This window comes from Cinclus cinclus, chromosome 1 (genome assembly GCF_963662255.1).
Source record: "Cinclus cinclus chromosome 1, bCinCin1.1, whole genome shotgun sequence".
Taxonomy (NCBI): Eukaryota; Metazoa; Chordata; class Aves; order Passeriformes; family Cinclidae; genus Cinclus; species Cinclus cinclus.
In genome coordinates, this window is record NC_085046.1 from 110,562,835 (window position 1) to 110,583,092 (window position 20,258).

Consider the following 20,258-nt stretch of genomic DNA (forward strand, 5'->3'; position numbering starts at 1 on the left):
GAGTTATCTCAGTATTTCAAGACATTTCTTAGTACGTGTAGTGGCTCTAGATGTATCAGAAGCACCATGTAGTATCAATGTGAAAAAAATGACTAACAATACTTGCAGCAAAGAAACAATAAGGGAACTATTCCCTTAGAAAGGCATTCTGTGGACTCTTGTGTGGCAGGTTCTTTCAAAGACCTGAGGAGCACCCATGTGCATATATTAGCATAGTGAAGGTGATAACTTGTTTCTTTTTTGGGGGTAATTTGAAAAAAACTACAAATTTTGCTAGATAACAGCTCTAGTTTTGCAGTGAGCAGTTTGCTGATGTCTTCCTCCCTTCCTCCTTTCCTTCTCACTAATATAAGTAGCAGCGCAGATGGAAGGGTCCACCTGTATGGATTTTATTGCAGAATCTGTATCTGTGTGTAAGTATATGATTGTTTTCCTTAAAATATTTTAGGAACGCAGGGACTTTATGCCACAGAGAAGGTGTCAGGCAATGCTTAGACTGTTTCTTAGAGCAATTAGGTTGATAACAGTTATTTATGTAGAGATTTTGTGTTCCATCATAAATTAGATTTCTCTCTTCTTTTTCCAGGTGGATGCACGGAGCATACCAGTGTTAGCAAAATGGCAAAATTCATATAGCATTAAAGTTGTACTTCAAGAGCTAAGACGTCTAATGATGTCCAAAGAAAATATGAAGCTTCCACAACCTCCAGAGGGACAAACTTACAATAATTAATTTTAGCTGATTCTCAAACTTCTGTCTTAAAACAACAACCTTCTACTCATGTAATGTCTTGATTAAATCTCACAATGCAAACACCCACACATTAAAGAATTTCAGCTGTATACATGACCTGGACATTTGTAAGAATATATATAATATATGTATGCCCAATATGTTTTCAGGCACTTTGGGAGAAAAAGGCAGCACAATTATTTTTTTTTTCTCTTACTGAGGCACTGTCATTTAAGCAAGCATAAGCCTGAAATAGCCTATAATTGGAATTCAGGTTTTACAAGATGAAAGCATGACAGAAAGTGTCAGATTGCTGTGGAATAATATATGTTACCGAAAATAATTTCTGGAGAAGGCAAAATATAAATGGCATGCTTTATCCATCTTGCTTAGTAAAAGAGCTGCAGTTAAATTTGTTTTAAGGTAGCAGGTACAGTGAATACCGTTGCTCATCTTGTTTAATTTTGCAAGGGTGTGGGTGCCGACTACTAGTAGTGTCACAAAGTATGTTCAGGATTGTTTTGATACCTGTATTTATAAAATGGGGGGATTAATTTCTGTTAAGCAGCTCCTGTGTTACATGTATTGGACATGGCAAATATTTGTTTACAGTCTTTGTTCTAATAAACCATGCGTTTAAGTTTTAGTGAAACAAAGGAAATGTATGGATATGTGATTGAGATTAAAGTTAGTCTTAAAATGTAAATAAAATGTGGAAAGTGTCTGAGGCTGTGCCATTTCTATAATAGTCATGTAATATATGTACAGTAACTGGCAGAAGTAGTGGAAAGCCAAACATAATATTGCTGCTGGTGTTACGTGCACCTTTTGTTCTTATCACTTTTGTATGCTTAATTTACTTGAGAGGTCAAGATATTCCGTATGTTGCAGGGGAGTAAGTTCCGTCATCTGTAGTATCACTTCTTTAGACCAACTTGCGCTCTGTGTGTGTGTGTATATAAATATATCTAAAAAAATTCCCAAACACCAAACCAACCCCAAAATAAAAGCAAGCGAAAACCCCTTGCCTACCCATCTTCCCTTTAGTTCCCCTTCAGATTCTTTCAAGAAATGAGCATAACTTTCACTTTGCTTACTTGACCTCTAAGCAGTTTTCAGATCACATTGCTGTAGTCTGTCCTACTTGCCAGTCCTTTGTCTTGCTTTCTTGCATCTTTTCCTCTTTTATGTTACTTGCCTTTTTTTCTTGTCTGTTCCACTTTTGCCTTTTCAGAAACACACAAAAAAGAAACTTCAGGAAACTTTACTAAACATCACACCTCTGCTACAGTTCATCATATTTCCATCTGCTTAACATGAATAATTTGCTGTGATGCCACTGTGTTTGTAGCTAGAGGCTTTCTGCCTTTCCTGCAGTCCTTAGTCTGTTTTTTCAATGTATTCTGTCTGGTGGGAACACTGGTTTTATTTCTGTTACTAATTTCTCATAAGCAAGTAGTTAATGCTGTTCTTTCAACTATTACACCTTCTTTCCCTGCCCTTCACCTTGGAGAATGCAAACCTTTATTCATTTTGGTGAGACTATGTAACATTGGGAGTGAGTCAGCTGTTTGCATTCAAAGTTTTATTTAATGGTTCTTTCGAAAAAGTGGATATAATCAAAAGCCATCAAGAGCTAGGTAGCTTTCTTTGATAAGCCTTTGCCTGTTTCTGATGTAAACAATGAAAAGCAATAAACCAGTTGTTTTTTTTTTTAATGGAAAGGTTTGATTGATATTTGTCAATTTATGCTTTTTAGACAAATTGGGCACTTCCAGAATTGGTGGATTTATAGCTGCCAGCTACCTCGTGTCTGTATTTATATAGCATATCATTTGTGATGGTTTGGCTGAAGTGCATTGCGACATTTTTTTCCCCTTGTTTTAATTTGAATGACTTTGATGCCATTAAATCTTCTTTCGTACACTAACACTGCTAATCTATATTTAATCAATTAAAATAATGGAACTGTACAGTTCTGAGATGTGAATTTTTGGGAAGATTATAACAAGCTGTTGAGAGAATGCTTACTGGTTGGTAACATAATTTAAGGGACTGGCTTATTTACAGAGCATCAAGAAGAGGCTGTTGTTCCCATGGTTGTGTGGTTGTGTGCTGCAAGGTGATCCTGTAATAGTGTGTCCATTTGTATTGGTGAGAATCTGCATATCCAGCTCTAAATGGATGCATTTTACAGAAGGCAAAATCTGTTCTGGAGTGAGTTGAGCTGATCTCTGACACTAGAGTATGTAATACATGGATAACTATAAAAGTATTCCTGCAGTGATTCTTAGGTGTATTTGGTTTCCATTTTGCTTACACTGGGACACTGAAATGTAATGTTGAAATTTTAAAATGTCTTCAATTACTGCATAAAGTTCAGAGCCTCAAAACTATTCTACCTGAAGAGGATTTTGAAGCACTGTGCTTACTCTCCTCCAGAAAAGTTATGTTTTGCAAGTGTCTATGTCTGATCAGTGTTTACTTCAAATTTGCTTTCTCATATTCTTATGATCTCCTTAGGTGGCCTACTTACATGACAGAATTTTAATTTTCCTCTCATGAGTATTTAATTTGTGTTATATTCTTTTGGCAAGATTTTAATTTGCCATTGTTATCAAATGTGTATTTTTTTTTCTTTTCAAACACATATTTGAAGCAAATTAAGTGACGGAAAAAGTAGAAAAGCTCTAAATACATAATTCTGTTATTGTTGGTGGTTATTGGCTGGGACTTAAACTAGCTCTGTGCTCTCAAGCACTACCAAAGTTCTCATGTTTTGCTTGTTCGAGGCAGGGATACGTTTTCTGTGAAGCAAAGATAAAAAGCCAAAGATGGTATGATTCATACTTTGTTAAATCTTAAGATACAATGAGCAAGCCTATGGAAATAGCCACATTACAAATGATGTGCCTTACTCATAGATGATAAAGTGTAGAAAACTTTGCAAGGTGTGAAGCTACCAATGGCCTTGATTGCTCTCCTCTTCCTGAACGCAAGCTGAGAATACTTTTCACCAAGCAAGACAGAGTCAGCAATGCATCCCTCAACTGTTATCAAATAAATGCGGAATGCACATTTCTCCTAAATGTTTGTTACAGTACAGGGGATACCTAAAGGAAAATTCTAGTGCATATTGCAACAGTTGATCATCTATAATGGTAACAACTGTATAATTTAGACAAGTGTTTTGTGTTTTACATGATTACTGATATGGTGAGTTTGTAGCTATTTAGTAGCTTTTGGGACAATAATTCAAGGCCTAAAAATATTTGTTACATCTATGCTTTCTTTTGATGCAGAAGGCACACTTAGTAGGCCATCAGATAATTGTCCTGTGGCAGAGGCAGGATGTCTGACTGCTACTTTCTTTAATTCTGGCCTCTAGTTCATGAAAACTCAGCCAGATTGCCCTGGTGTGGCCAATTTCAACTGCTAGAGGAGGAGCAAATTGGTACTAAGCAAGTCTGAATGTGCATTACTGTACCAAAGAAAGATGACTTAAAACTGTTGGTCTTTTATGTGAGTAAAATTCCATATAGATGTGAAGCAGTGTGACAAAATATGTTTCTCCTCAATGTTTCTAAATAATGTGTTCAGAACTCTTTTGTGAAGTTTGAAAGATTTATGAGATGGGGAGGTATTGGAGGAACATGACTGTCTGTAGTCTTTATTTAGTAATAATGATAATAAATTTAAAAATCTTTAAAACTTGTTAATCCATCTGTTTAAACTCTCTTTGTTGAAACAATTGTGGGAGGTGTTTCTGTTTCTTGTTCTGCGGATTGCCTTATTCCCTGAATCAGTGTGCTGTACATTTTCTTTTGAAGATCCAACTGATCATGGGCTAAAGTATGAAGGATGTAATGCTGGAAGTATAAAAATAACATACATGACACTTTAAAAAACTCCCTACAAAACAACTTCTTACATAGTGTTACTATCATAGCAGTCATAGTGGTTTATTTTTTTTTTTTACTGAATGGATGTATACTTTCAGCTCAATTTGTAAAGAGCTGTAAGTTTATGTACAGTCAGTCCTGTTCTTTAAAATACACATATGCCAACTCTCAAGTAGCATTTCCATTTTCAAGCGGTTCTATAAAGGTTTTTAGTCTTTACCATTTTAAAATAGTGATAAATATTTTGAAAATTTTTGTATAAGTGACAAACTGTTTAAATGGATAACTTAAGATGTTGAGATAATGCACATATTACCAGTGTTCTGGCTTTCTTGATAAAATTTGTGTTTTCTATACTAGTTTATGACTTTTCACCGTTTCTTAACAGCAGCATCCCAACCTTCTGCTGTTAATATAAGCAGTATGGGTTAAATGTAAATATGGTTTTGTAATATATAATCTATAAACTATGTAGTTTGTAGAAAACCCCAAACTGTATATTTGTTAAATCAGAAGTAGTGAAGGAATGGCTGTGCAGTCATACTGTGAAGGCTCTCCTAAGCTGGTTTATGCTTGCTCCCACTCTGCTTCCTGCTGATTGTTACAGATCTCTAGGTATGCTTATTTAGCACATTGGCTATTTCAATTTTAGTATTACTATCGCTATTATTAAATCCTATTATTATTATTATTTTTAAGCATGCAGGAATGACAAGGGAAGGGGGGAAGAGTTTGATTTCCCTCTGCAATTTCTACTAAAAATTATCAAGAAAAGAGGAAACCTTGTAGAGGTAAATGCATCTCTTAATATCTTGACTTGAAAATAGCACATGAAGAATTTTCTGTATTTTTCCAATTATCATCAAAATAAGAGCTGTTTCAATTAGGATGAGAGCAGCTCAGACAGTAGAGCTGTGAAGTTGTTATGAAGATACAGAAGAGGGTGTTTCTAGTAGGTGTTTCAGTATCACAAAAATTAGGTTAATATGGGAGTGAGGGTTCACAGAGTGGCTTTGGAAAATGATGCAGCAGTTGGAACTCCTTAAAGTCAGCCTCACATGACTTAACCCAGTCCTCTTAATCTGTTACACTTTTTAAAGATAGAATATGCCTGCATACACTTGTTAAAACATTGTGGTGAAGTATGGCAGGTTGAGATGACTTTGTTTCTCTTAAGTTTTGATAAAACTTGCTGCAATGAGGAGATGTGTAAACCAAAAGTGTGGAAGTGTGTGGTGGTGGCAGCTGGCTCTTTAGTTTCCACATTCATGTAAGTGCTTGGTGATCAGCAGTTCTGGGTTTAAATGCATGCGTGTAGTTAAGAGAGTCAATACTATTCTGAAAAGTCTGTACTATTCTGAGAAAAGTCTGTACTGAAAGCTCTGCTTTTGTCATGGTATCGGCCAACAGCCCTGACCTTTTCTGGCCAACAGATTCATCCAGTGTTTCTTGTTTGTTCAACTGCAATTTTGGGAGAGATTATTATTTCCCATCTCTTGGAGGTGTGTTGCACTTTGAACTCTGGGACTGTCTGCTTCTGAGAAATCTAAAATAACTCCTTGCCACAACATCACAATTTGAGGATTTGTGGAGATGGTCATAGTCATCTTGGGTTGCGTTTTCTGAAACAATTTCCTGTCATATGTACATTTTTTTTTCTGTCTGAAGATTTTCAGATTAAATTTACTGTATCATATGATACCTGTTGCACTATGTGAGATTTATAACAGCATTATATCAGAAAATGTTTCAACATCTATGTCCTTTAAGTCAGCATCCTATGTATGAGTCGTTGCATTTATAGGAAAATTCTCATGCCAATTTAGTACTATACTTTAATTCCTGAAGTGCTGTAACTTTGAAATACTGAAATAATACAAAATGAAAGTTGATAGCCATGACATTTCTAGTTAACGTCTTTATATCTCTGTTCAATGACTGTGATAATTATTTGCTTCCTTGAGCTGTCATTCAGATTGTGCATTAAACACTCATTATTTGAAGTCTTTGAGTGTCACCTCAATTAGTACTGTAAAGGTTTTTTTATCTTTGAAGTGGGATTCTGTGAGCAGAGTACTGCTTCAGAAGCTCTTCATTCTACCACCCTGCTTTCAGTCTGTTGAAAAATATATTCTGAACTGCTCATGTTCCTTGGATTAGAAACTATTTATTCTGGCATTTCAAAACCTCTTCACTTTTACTTGCAGATTTGTTAGGAATTGATGAGTTACTCATGCAGTGTTAACAAAGACTCCCAGTCTCTAGTCCTTTATTGTATTTTTGTGATTGTATCATCCTATAATATCTGTATGATTCTAGTATAAAAACTGAAGCCAGCAAGGATGGTGCACTACTTTACTTGACAGATGGACACATCACATGTGCTGCACTAAATGAGCCTGTGGCTGAAGACAGAAGGACAGTGGAGAGGGAAGAAATTCTTATCATTTAAGTGTATACAACTTGTGACACTGTTCATAAAATATGTAGCTCTCTGTCTACTTAAAACTGAGATGCCAGCTAAGCATTTGCCTGATTTTTTACATGCTTGCCACTACAGAGTTAAAATTACAGAGCTATCTAGATAAAGGGGTGACCAGTAACTTGTGCTCAGGTAGCAAGGAGGGCATGTGGTAGGTGCTTTTGTGTGTAATAGCTGCAATCTGATTTATGTCTGTTTGATTTAAAGACAAGTGGCAAAATATCTTAGTATTAAGTTCATGCTGTATCTCTACTGCCATTTGGTGGGTAGTTCTTGTTTGCTCTGGCTTCTAATTTAGCAACTCTTACTTTGTATTTTCATAGTATTAGTTGAGATTATTCCATCCTAGTCTTTTAAGGGATTAAGAACACGTGATGCACGTATGCACATACTCTTACACTTACAAAGCATTTAGGCAAATAAAATTGTGTTGTTCCTTCTCAGCTGTGTGGGAGAGGAGGTAGATGAGCTAGCCCAAAACTTTTCTTTGGAATGGCTGATATGTGGCAGCTGCATTTCTGCTGTGCAACACACCTTGCCTGTCACCCAGATCACCAAGTAGCAGAGGTCCAGTCCTTTGCTGGTCTTTCTAGTTTCAAGGGAGCTACTTTCCAGGTCCTAACTGGAGGCAGCCTGCCTCAGCCTGCATATGTTTACCAAGGAAGAGAGAGCTGTGCCGGTGTCTGCCCACCCTCCTTATTTTGCCATCACCCTTTTGCAAAGTCCTGTGGCCTGCATGGAGGATGCTTGCGAGTGGAACAAGGAGCATTGTGGCTCCCAAATGGAGTCTTGGCAGCTTGAAAGCATGGGTGCTTTCACGTTGGCCTTTCAAAACTCTTTTCTAACTGAGTAAAAATCAATTTATAACTTGACTTCTCAAAGTATTAGCTCTTAAGTGGTGAACACGTTCCTTCTTTCCTTCCTTGTCTCCAAAGCAGTCATTCCGAACTAGGCTGTGATGAAGTAACAACAATTTTAAGTCAGGTAGCACACCTTGCAGAAGTCAGAAATTAGTGAAAAACCTGGGAACTGGTTGCAGCCTGGATTCTCTGATCCCCTTACTTAGGTGGGGACATTTTATCTTCCAGTACTGAGAAAGTATTTTTTGTCATTACGTTTGATTTTCTTTGTCCATGGCAAAACTTGAGTTTCAGAAGCTCTTGAATGAGCAGAAAGATCCTCGTGTGATGTTTAGAGAGAAAAACATTGCAGAAAGTAGGACAATCCTTATGCAAACTTCACAGAATCAAAAATACATAATCTGAAATACTTTTCAAAAGAAAGATGAAGACTCATGTTCTACACTGGGAGGTGTTAATGTATGTAACAGTGACAACCAAAATGCATAGGTTTTGGGTCAAATTCCTATGAGCTAATTAAGCAGTATGTATTCTTAGGAGAGGAATGTCTGGTGCTGAAGCTTTTACAACCCCAGACTCCATTTGCTTTCATGTCTCTCAATCTTCAGGTTTCATTGCAAATGGACAAAGCTCTATGTGTTTATGTGTTTTGCAAGGCCATGTCTGTCCTCTGGAGAGTTGTCTCAACTCCCGTATCTCAGGGATGCAGCAATTCCCCCCTGCAATCTCAAATCTTGCTTTGTTTTTCACCATCTATCTTTTTAACCATGGCTATTTATGCACTGCTTCTCAGAGGTTCATGAAGTATATTTCAGATAAGTGAGTGTACTGGTAGGTTTAAATTGTCTATAGCAGAGTCCATGGGGAACAAATAACCAGGGATCAAAGAATTCTTATTCTGTTTTTTTTAAAAAAATTGAATGCACGAGTGTGTGTTTGTGAGAATTTGCAGTACAGCTGAGCCACCAGAGAATGAGTCTGGTGGAAGAGGAGTTCTCAGCTTTTGTTTTCTGGCAGCTGGGGACAGTAAAGGCAAATGCTCAGGTGTGTTCTTATGGATGGGAATGATATTCCTATTTGGGTAAAAACAGCCATCCTGTTTATGTAACAAGTCATTGTGACATGGAATGAGGAATATCTATGTCGTCTGTGAGCAGTGTAACTTGGCCTCATCTGTTTCCCCTAGAAATGTAACTTTAGTTTCAGTTTCTCTCCCATCCCCATCTGTATTGTTCAGTGGATTTTGTATTTTTGTTTGTGCTTCAATCTTTGTAATACCCAGATCTATTCACATATACCATTTGGTCTAACACAACTAGAAAGTGACATCATACAAATTCCCATGTTCCAGAAATAAATGGGCTAAATGGAGACCTTTGGGTAGCCAGTCTGGCATACCTGAATGAAACAGTGATGGGATCCCAGGCAGGAGCTCTGCTTAGGTGCCTGCTTTTATTGCCAGGCTTCTGCTTTCTTTTGCTCCATTTTAAACTTGGAATAGGAGTAGTTAAACCCTGCTTTTGTGCAAGCAGAAGTTAGCAGTCTAATCTCATGTTTGTGCTTAAACACAAAACTAAGGTCTAAGCATCAGTTTGTGAAGTACTTGCCACTTTTTATATTATTAGTGTACATAATCAGTCAGACACCTGCTGTTCCTTAATTCACCCTTGACTGGAGGGATTTAATTGATCTCACAACATGTGTTTGTTGTCAGATGACTTCACCATGGAGGTATTGGTGGCAGATACATTTATTTCCCCATATCTGAAGGAAGGTAACTTTTCTAATGCATTTACTGTTGCTCATAGCTATTTGCACAGTTTCCAGAAACAATTATTTTCTGCAGTCTTTGATTTCCACCTATATAAATTCTCTTCAAGTCCTTCTCTTTTTTATCAGATTGACTGTTGCCAGGTCTGCAATTTGCATAGTACTTTTGAAGTCTCTAGAATAAAATGCCTGATTGAGCTGGCAAAAAACCCAGTAATGGTGTAAGAAATTGGGCTTAGGCCATTGCTCTATCCTGACATGAACTGCTCCATGCAGTATTTTCTTCATGACTGTCTGTTGTTATATTTGAGAAGTATGAGAAGTGGGCTACAAGGAAACTTTCAGTGTTGCAAAACCATTGGTCCAAAAGACTTTATTTTGGATAATTTGCATGTGGCTTGTGTAAAGAACTTATCTTCTTTTTGCTCTTTAGTACTCACTGATCCACAACCAGGAACTATTTATGTTTCTTCATTGCCTGGAAAAGAGAAGGCTTTGGGGTGACCTGGTTGCAACCTGGTTGCAATACCCGAGGGGAGCCTCCAAGTAAGATTGAGAGACTATTTACAAGGGTATGTAGTGACAGGACAAGGGGGAATGGCTTCAAATTGCCAGAAGATTGGATATGAGAAAGAAATTTTTCACTGTGAGGGTGGTAAGGCACTGGAACAGGTTGCCCAGAGAAGTTGTAGGTTCCCCATCCATGGATGTGCTCAAGGGCAGGTTGGATGGGGCTCTGAGGAACCTGGTCTAGTGAAAGGTGTCCCTGTCCAAGGCAGGGGATTGGTACTAGATGATCTTTATGGTCCCTTCCTATCCAAGATTTTCTATGGTTCTGTGTTTCTGTGATTATTTGAGATGAGACCTTGCCAAATTGGTCCAAATTCCAGTTGGTGGAAAAGAGCAGAAATCCTTTTGTTCTCTTTCTTTGGTTACTGAAGTCATGCCTTGGAGGTGGCAAACCCACAGCATGCTGCTGGTTTTGATTTACAGTAAACATTTGACATGCATCAAGTCTTTCTCCTCTCCAAACTGCCTGGGATAAAGAATACAAGCTGTAATAACTTTGGTAGAGAGAACACCTGCTAGCCCATGAAAGTCTGGATTATTTGCCTTCACATAAAAAGGTTTTATAAGAAGTGGCTACAAGAAAAAACATATAGGTAAACTTACCTTAAATAGTATTAAGTTGCCTCTAAAACAATGTGTGATTTGGACACCCCAGGGAAATGCCTGATAGCAGAAGGAGTTTTAAAAAGAGTTACTTATTGTTTCTGTATACAGGAAAATATTTTGAATGTAGTTGGCCAAGGGATTAAAAGCATATTTTGCAAGTGCTTATGTATTTGCTCTTCACAAGTTATTGAATATGCAAAAATGAATTAAATTGACTTCTCAATGTATACAACTTAAAAGGAAGAGATTTTGCAGAAGTTTGGACAAGTATTCTCCTATTAAGACATTGAAATTAATTATAATTAATTTTAAAGTTACAATTGATTAAAAAATTACTATTAAATGTAATTAATTTTAATTTTTTTCCTCTCAGCATAATCTACAGGAACCATGGTGTTTGAATCTCAGTAGGCCTGCTCTAGTCCTAAGTGATGCTCAAAATAAATCTGTCATTATTACTGGTGCACAGTTATTATTAGAAGTGTAAGTTCAGGAAAGACAGAAACTGAAGGTAAAAGTTTGCACATTTACATGATGGGTGCTCAGTGCATTATTGCAGTCGAAGGAAAACAGGGATTACTTTGAAATGTGTTCAGAGTGCCCTACCAACTGTTGAATTACTGGGTCATATAACTGATTTTGATATGACATCAGGCATTCAACACCAGAGACCAGACTGCATTGGTACTTCTATATAAAAAAATAAATTCAAAACTAAAAAAATCCAACTGTATTCCTTACCCAAATGAGAATGCCTTTCACCTAAAGGTAAATCTTTGTTGAGTGCACATTTTTAAAAGAGATATTGGCAAGAGCAACCTGTTGTTCAGGCAGTCACAGGTAATAATCAAAATGCTCTAAAAATGGAATTTGTGTCTTTGTGAGAGGCAGCATGGCACATAATCCTGTGCTATGGTCTGAGAGGTAACTGTGTCTTCCTGTTTCTAGAAAAGAGTGGGATGGGACTAATCGGAACAGCAGTGTGGGTGCTGGGGTTTTTGATTCATCAGGTAATTAAGTCTCTCATCAAATTGAAATGGAACCTGGTGGAAAATTACCTGCAGGTAAGAGCAAGAGAAAGGCCGAGTAACATTTTCTGTGTTAGTTTATTAGAAAATGCACAGTGTCAAGTTTTAACTGCCTGAAGGTGCTGCCTGTGGAGGTGAGTGTGGAGTTCAGATCCCCTTGTGGTCCTTTGTGTACACACACATTGGTGTCCTTTGCTACAACTTGGCCTATACTATAATATCTGATACTATATAATACACAGTATAATGTCTGATTTCGTTCTTGTCGTGGGATTGATCAAAGCAGTCTTTCATATACTGTGGCCTTCCTCTTCCTCCTTGTATGCCAGAGGCATGTGCTGCTATAGGTCTGGGTGATATCCAAGGGAAGGGTTTAACTTTCATTAAGGTACTTAGTGAGTGTGGACCTGGTATCAGACATATTATTTCACTCTATGTCTGGGTGAGCTATATTTTCAGTAATAGATTGTTGCAGAATTATTAATTTGTCCATGATGGCTATCATTAGCTCTGTGGTAATTGGAATAGTGCTGGTAAAAATCACAGAATGGATAAAACCAATGTAAGTGTTAAGGCATCTCTGACCCTGACTGTTTGCTTTTGCTCACCTGTAGAAAGAAGCAGATGGTAATTTTCACTTGGCATGTGATATCTATGTTAGATGGTATAAATATTGAAGAGTTTCTTGTGAGAACCGGCTTTTGAGTTTTGTTCCAGCTGAATCTTGACCAGGCAGGGTTGTGAATCCTGGCAGCTGGTGCTGGGGGGAGCCTGTAAAACCGTCAGTCACGGCATGCAACCAGCAGCACAGTGCAGGAAGAGGCCAGGGTGAGGGCTGGCAGTGCTTTTGTGCTCAGCAGCAGTGGCAGGGAGCTGCCAGAGGTGATCCCCAGCACAGAAATTACCCCGACTCAGCAGAGGTCACAGCCCAGAGCAAGCTGCTGAGGAGGGTGCAGTTCTGCAGATTTGGGGCTGGGGGTCTCTCAGTGAGGCTGGAGCAAGGCGGATGAGCTCCTTGTCTGCACAGATGTTGTGGGATAGCTGACTCTGCTGTAGCACTGCAGTGGCTGGATAGAAGCTCTTTAGGAAGGCCACACCATAGTTACAAGTGGGATTGGTTTGAGGTCTGCTTTGGGAGAGACCAGAGTCAGCTGAGAGCTTGCGGATCAATGTTAGAGGGCACACCAACACGTGGGGTGGTGTTGTGGATGTCTGCTGTAAACTGTGAGGAATTGGACAAATCTGTCTTCAGATATTTGGAAGAAGTCTTGTGGTCACTGGCCCAGATCCTTGTGGGAGTCTAGTCAAACATCCCATTACATGCTGGAAGGACAACACATCAGGGCACAAGCAACCCACGAGGTTTCTGCAGTGCATTGATAACAGCTTTGTGATGAGGTGATCAAGAAGCAAATGAGGGGATACACTCTGCTGAACCTTGTACTTGCAGAGAAGGAAAGACTGATCAGGGATGTGAGGGTTGAGGGCAGCAGTAGCCATGAGATTGGGGTGTGTGGGATCCTGAGATGAGGGGGAAAAGGTGAAGGACTGGACTTCAGGAGAGCACTTTGTTCCGTTCAGGGATTTGCGTGGAAGAATTCCAGAGGAGATCATCCTGCGGAGAACTGGAGTCCAAGAGGGCTGATTGGTTTTCATCCATGGTGAGGAGATGTCTATTCCAATGAGCAAATCAAGCAAAATCAAGCATGGTTTTACAGTGGACAAAACCTTTCTACAATGACATGACTGGAACAATGGCTGTTCTTTATTTCAGCTTTAGTAATGCTTTCATCACTGTCTCCCATAACAGTCTCATAGACAAACTAATGGTTTATGGATTAGATGCTTGGACAGTGAGATGGATTCACCTGGCAGAACTGCTGGGCTCAAAGCATTATGGTCAATGGCATGAAGCCCAGCCAGAGACTGGTCCTCAAGGGTATACCCCAGGGGTCAGTCCTGGGGTCAAACACTGTTGGATATTTTCACTACTGACCTGGATGATGGGATAATGTTTTGGTGCACCATCAGCAAACTTTCAGACAAAAGTAAAAGTAAAAATAAAAGGAAGCAGTGCTTGATAGACCATGGCTGAGGCCAACAGCCTCTTGGGGTGCATTCAGTGTGTTATCAGCAGGCTGAGGGAAGTGATCCTTCCCCTCTCTTCTGCATTGGTGAAGCCACATTTGGAGTACGGGGCCCAGTTGTGGGCTCTCCAGTGCAACAAAGACATGGATATGTCCTCTAGTGTTCTGTGGACTCAAGATAATGGAATAATACTTCCAACTGTTGAAGGACAGATCTCAATCGCTTGCACAGAAATGCAAGGGAAGAGTTATTTCTGTAGAACAGATGGAAGCTGAATATATCAGAGGAAATTTTAAAAAAATGAACGAGTTTAGGTTTTCCATGAGGAAAGCATATATAATCATCTTGGAATATTATTTCCCCTTTTTATATACAAACTATGTGTATGTTTATCAAAGATATAAACAGTGGATAAATACACATGCAAATGTGTATATATGCATTTGTATGTATATACAAGCATGTGTGTATATATACACACTAAAGTATAAGTAAATAATACACAGAAAGAAACCATACTTTGACTCCAGGTCATCAAAACAACTGTTACACACACTCTTAGTCCTGTTCTAAAATCTCTCCTATTGTATTATTAACACAGAAGGGCAGGAGGTAAGCTTTGACATCAGTACAAACATGTAATTCCTACCCTGGAAGATCTTCCCATCTGAATAACTCCTTCAGCTGCAGATGAGCAAAACTCTATTTTCGTGCACTTTGCTTTGCTGTTTGGCCGTGCTGCATAATGTGTTTACAAAACACTTGATGTGACATGCTGCTGGGAAGGCTGTAACCCTGTGACCTCAGAAACACCAGGGATGTGCTTGACCTGCACCTACCATGTGTCACAGCTGAGCCCTGTGGAAGGCAGAAAAGTGTCTGGGAGTTGAGGAGGTCTGGAGAGAGCACGCCTGTGGTCAGCCCAAACACAAACAAACAAGCCAAAAACCTAGGGTGACCAAAACATTTGTTTTGAATGTGAGAATTCCCAGTATGGGAGATGTCCTTCTGGTTAAAATAAAGCAGAAAACAGTTTGCTCTTATAATGAAAATTGCTCAGTTACTTATAATCTTTCTTCTAATAATAGCTGCAAATTTATTGAGGTCTAAGACTGATCTAAGACTTTGAAGGCTCCATTCAGATAAAATGCCTGAAGACACCAGAGAGTGGTTTTGTGCTTATTTTTAGGGTACTTGAACCCTGCTTCTGTTCTGAAAAGGGCCTTGAGGAGTATCACTGTTTCCTTTATAGGGTTTTTAGAGATGGGCAGGAAGTTCTGGGAAAAAATCCCATGACTACACTGAAAGTCATCATTCCCCTTACCCTTATTCACTCCCTTCCTTCTGAGGAGCCTGCATTGCTTGTTTTGGTTTTTCCCTATCATATATCTTCTGCCTGCAGAAATTTGTAGTACAAAAGATGACTGAAAAGCAGGACCTGGTCTGTGGGTGCTGATGACCTGGCAGCGAGTGCTTCTGTCTCAGCTGGTGGTTCTCTCTCAGGGTTCTGTGGTGGCAAGGGTTAGGTCTCCTATGCATCAAGTCAATAACACTGTGATAAAACAAATCTCTCACTCTTCCATATACCTGTTTTTTCAGCATTTTATTAAAAAACCCAAACCAGAAAAGAAAAGAAAAGAAAAGAAAAGAAAAGAAAAGAAAAGAAAAGAAAAGAAAAGAAAAGAAAAGAAAAGAAAAAAGAGAAGAAGCAACAAAAAAATCCATCTCAGTTGTACAACCCCAGGAGAGGTCTTTCTTGGCCTTCAGCCTAAACGTGGATTCCACCACCCGTAACTTGTATAAAAGTGTCTGGGGTGAAATCAGTGGTGGTGGCGATGCAATTTACACTTAGCATGTGGTGTTTATAAAATAAATACAAGTGGCAGCTGGTATAACTCATGAAAACTCAGTGTTTGGAAGGGGCCTAAGCCAAAGACCATCAGTCCATATAAAAGTTCCTGTTGGTTTTAGATTGATCATTTAGCTGTGCTATGTGGGTATTGCATGTGGCCCAGGTTAGTACCTTATGAGGCACCAAAGCTAAAACACTGAGCCTTTCAGTCCTGCTGTTTTCAATTTAATTATAGACATGCAATTAACAGCATAGGTGAGAGAAAAAGTGAATATTTTACTAGATTTACCCTGAAAACCACTAAGAATAGGAAAAGGGAGTTTGCTGTTATGCATATAATAACCAAGTAGGTTTAAGCTTTCTGAAGACTGAGCTGAAGGACAAATCACAGAGGTTGACATGTACACCTTGCCCCACAGACAACCTGTGCAAAGACAAGAGGCTGATGCACTTCAGGCATCAGGATGAAGACTGGGCCTTGGGACAGGGGCCCTTGCCAGTCGTTTTCCTCTCTTATGAACCACAGTATGTGTATAGAGCTCTGTCAGGAACTTGAATTTTTGTGCATTGCCAGAAGCTATATGGGCACCTCTGTTGTCTGCTCAGTCTGGGAAACTTTGTGAACAGAACAAGGTGAGGGTCACACTGAAAAATTGTCCACAGACACATCTAGCACATCAGCATCTAATAATTGACTCTATTTATTTTTTTTTTCCCCTTTGCAGTTGTTTTGCCAGCAGCTTCGCCATCTGGCTTGCCAGAAATCATTAGGTATTTTGAATGGCACTTCTATTCAACATCATTTTAACATCAAGACATTTTTAGGGACATTTTTCTCATGCATGCTGGCTGTAGCCTACAGGCTCCTCTGTGAGCCAGAAGGTCCCATGATCTGTTTGGGATGAGAAATAGCAATTCACAGTGCTAAAGCTACCAGGCTAAGGGTATGGCTTTACAACATCTGTCTTAGTAACAGCACTGACTTAAAAAATACCCTGCACTAGGAGATCTTTTCACCTGTGCTGCTCCCCACCACTTTTTCATTAGCACAACTATTCATGCCATGCTGTGAAGGAAAGGATGTGTTTGCTGTGTGTTTTAAATACTGGCTTGGTTCCCTAGTACTATTCCCTGAGTGATGCTCAGCAAGCCGTTATCTGAGTAACTGCAGTCAGTTTTGTTTCTGGAAAGCCACGTGCCACACAGCCACTGGCTGCTGGCTGCTTTACATCTCGTGTACCTGCTTTTGCCTGTGCAAAGTCTGTAAAAATAAAGCGAGTGTTGAGTGGTTTCATGCAGCAGGGACTGTACTTTACATTACTTTAAAGTAATTTTAAAGCCCAAAGTGGCTGTGCAGGGTGCAGACTGATGGGGTCTGTGTTTCCAGCTTGGGAACACGGTGGCCACCAGTGCCAGCTCAGGGCAACTGCAGGAACCAGGTGCTCTTCTGCAGGTGGCAGAGTGCTAGTTGGGTTGGACTTGCTTATTTTTCATGCAGTAGTGTTACACTGTGTTTCTAGGTGGGGAAAAGTAGAGTTACAGCCTTTCTGAAGGATAATGTTTATATGCCGCTTTCTTATGTACAAAGGAAGAGAATCCCCATCACCCTGCTGTTGTCCTTGGCCTTGTGAGGGGGATAGAGGAGGCTTGCCTGGTCCTCCTGTGTAGGTCAGAGATCTTAAAATGTATTATGTTGCAATACAAACTTGGTAATTGCGGGCTAGATTTTGGGGTTTTGTTTGTTTGTTTTGGAAAGTGACATAATTTCCTTTATTCATCATTCAGAGGAGAATCCTGCTGCATTTCATGAGCTATCTGGAAGCATATCTTGAATAGAGATGCTAAAATTGGTCTCTGCTAAAAGGATATAGATTGTTTGTTGGCTGTTTTGCTGTTCTATATCTGATTCTTTTTGGGGTTGGAAAGTATTCATCCTTGAGGTTTGTTCTCCCCTCTTCACCACCCTGACCAAGAGTGTTCCTCCCCACCAACCATTTGCATTCTCTGTTGATCTGTGGGTTTATACTTATTTATTTATTTGCACAGAGGTGCAGCACCCTTGGTGATGACTCAGATGTTCAAAAATAGGAGTGCATGGTTAGTCAGAGGTGGCCACAAACCTTCTAGACAATACTTCCCAAGGGTTAGCTCTCCCTTTTGGTTTCTTTTGTTTTCTTTGCTTTCAGACATTTGTCTCCGGGAGCTCAGAGACTGCAGCTGTGATTTCCTTTTTTTCCTTCGTGCGGGGTTGGTAACAGTGATTTGTGAGCCAAAGAGTTGAATCATATTTCCATGAATAAAGTCATCACAGTATCAATGTGATGCCTTTTCAAAACATAGGAATTAAGAGCTAGTTTAATTTAATTTAGTTGGAACCCTCTGCCATTTTTATTAAATATAAACACAACGTAAGTTGCTAAAAGCCTCTGAGAGATTTATTAATGCTCCCAGTTTAAGTCTTGTAGAAAAGTCTTCCAAGATTATACAATGAATAGATTTTTCATTCCACTAAGGGTTTGGATTTTTTTTTCCCCCCATTTGAATGTAATTTGAAGTGCTGCCTGGGAACACACTGTAATAATTTAAATCATCACACGTCTTCTGTTAGAAGTAGGGCTGTTCTGGCTGCCGTGGTTGTTAACCTGGGAACAGATGATTGAAATGATGAGCTCTAGTCTGATGTGTCACCACACTTGGGCAGACATTAACATGCAATTCTTCAAAGGCATTTCATGGACTGCTATCACCTTTGCAAAAGAGACATTTAAGTCTCTGAGTCAAGAACCTGATAGTCTTTAGTAACTTCCTCCTTTATGTCAATGGGACTTTGCATATTTAAAAGACATGTTCAGCATTTTCCATGTTTTAATCTGTTGAAACCAATCTGGCTTTGCTGCTGCATGCTGGCTCTGTCCTCCTCTGCCTTTAACTGCTTTATGAATAATTTACCAAAGAGTGCTCTCAATTATACAACATCACTTTTAGTGCTCTCCTGGGCTGTGACCTGAGGCAGCTGCAGTTGGACACCATTGGCATCCACCTCCTAATCTTCCCCAGCTGATAGATAAGTGATAGGCAGAGATGTGGGGCTCTGTGAGGGCCACCCCACCACTGCCCTGATGTCCCAGGTGTTTCTGGTGAGTCACTGGTTTGTCCAGTGCATCTGGAAGGGAAACAGAGGTGCTGCACCAGCAGTTTTTCAGTGTTCCTGCTGTTTGTCACTTTGGAATGGGGAAAAAGCCACCCACTGTAATTAGAATAAAGTTTTTTAATTAAAAGGAAGTTCACGGGTTGTTCAATACATTAATATAGAAGACATTTTTCTGTTGCTTTCTGGTTTATATAAGGAGGGAGAAAAAGCAGGATTTTTATACATGGACTTCATGCTTAAATTCATGATGCTGTCCCAGGAGAAAAAGAGATTATGGGGATTGCCCAGTGTTCACAGGGGGTCTTTAATTTATTTTTCAGTTTTGAAAAAGTAAATTGTTTGTGACACTTTTTTAGTCTGGCTCTTCTCTGCTCATGTGTCTCTATGAGATAATGCTGGCAAATTCTCTCTTTTGAACAGTTCTACTGAAATTAATTACATTAGTTTTCAGGAAAAGCAATTGCAACCCCTTTATGACTTCTGGATGGTATTTGTTGCCATGTTGACATGCAAAACCATGTTTGGTTTTTTAAAGTAAGGATTAATAAAAATCCTGTGTGTTAATTTCCTCAAGAAATAGAATTAAAATGAACAGTCACTTGTGAAGTACCTGGAGCTTAAAAGTAAATAAAAAAACATCAAAAGGAAGATATGGGATGTCCTTTGCCTTTAGCCTTTTAAGATCAGTCATTTAAATAAATCTGGGATGTTCTGGTTAAACAAAATGTTACTCATGGAAGAAATCAGCAATTTTAAGAAAAGTGCTTTTTATATTTGTTTTTAAATATTTTTTTAAATATTTGTTTTTCTGTGCAGGTTCCAGTTATAGTACAATTAGAAAGAAGCACTGGCTTACAGTCAGGAACCATCTATGGGAAGCAGGTTCTATGAAGATCCCCTTCACAGAGAGGGCTGCTGGTGGGCAGCAGAGATGAATGTCAGTCTAAGGGAGTCTTGACTTCTTTACAAAGACCAGGATGACAAGCTCCCACTCTCCTGGTACCTTCTGGTCCTGAATAAGCTCAAGAGATGTAGCCACGCCAGGCACAGTCACAGGCAGAGCCATAAGTCAGCAAGCATCAGGCTGTTGGAGGCACTTAAGACATTCCTCCATCAGAGAGCTCTGCTGGGTGTGTTGGAAGGGTCCAGTTTCCTTGTTGATACACTGGTGGGACACATAGCACGTACAGCTGGCTGGAGCAAGAGGTTGGGGTTG

At 39.3% G+C, this 20,258-nt stretch overlaps 1 protein-coding gene and 1 pseudogene across 7 annotated transcripts in view; both read left to right on the top strand.

The window, feature by feature from the left end:
- The window catches only part of UBE2V2 (ubiquitin conjugating enzyme E2 V2), a 36,491-nt gene extending 35,034 nt beyond the window's left edge, over positions 1-1,457 (top strand). For all 7 annotated transcript variants that reach the window (XM_062488834.1, XM_062488870.1, XM_062488853.1 and 4 more), the window contains one exon: positions 587-1,457. In XM_062488834.1, coding sequence (XP_062344818.1) covers positions 587-733 — 147 coding nt within the window. In that variant the 3' untranslated portion in view covers positions 734-1,457. The remainder of the gene's footprint in view (positions 1-586) is intronic.
- An 8,218-nt stretch (positions 1,458-9,675) lies between these two features.
- Positions 9,676-20,258, top strand: part of LOC134056680 (chloride channel protein B-like) — a 76,726-nt pseudogene continuing 66,143 nt past the window's right edge.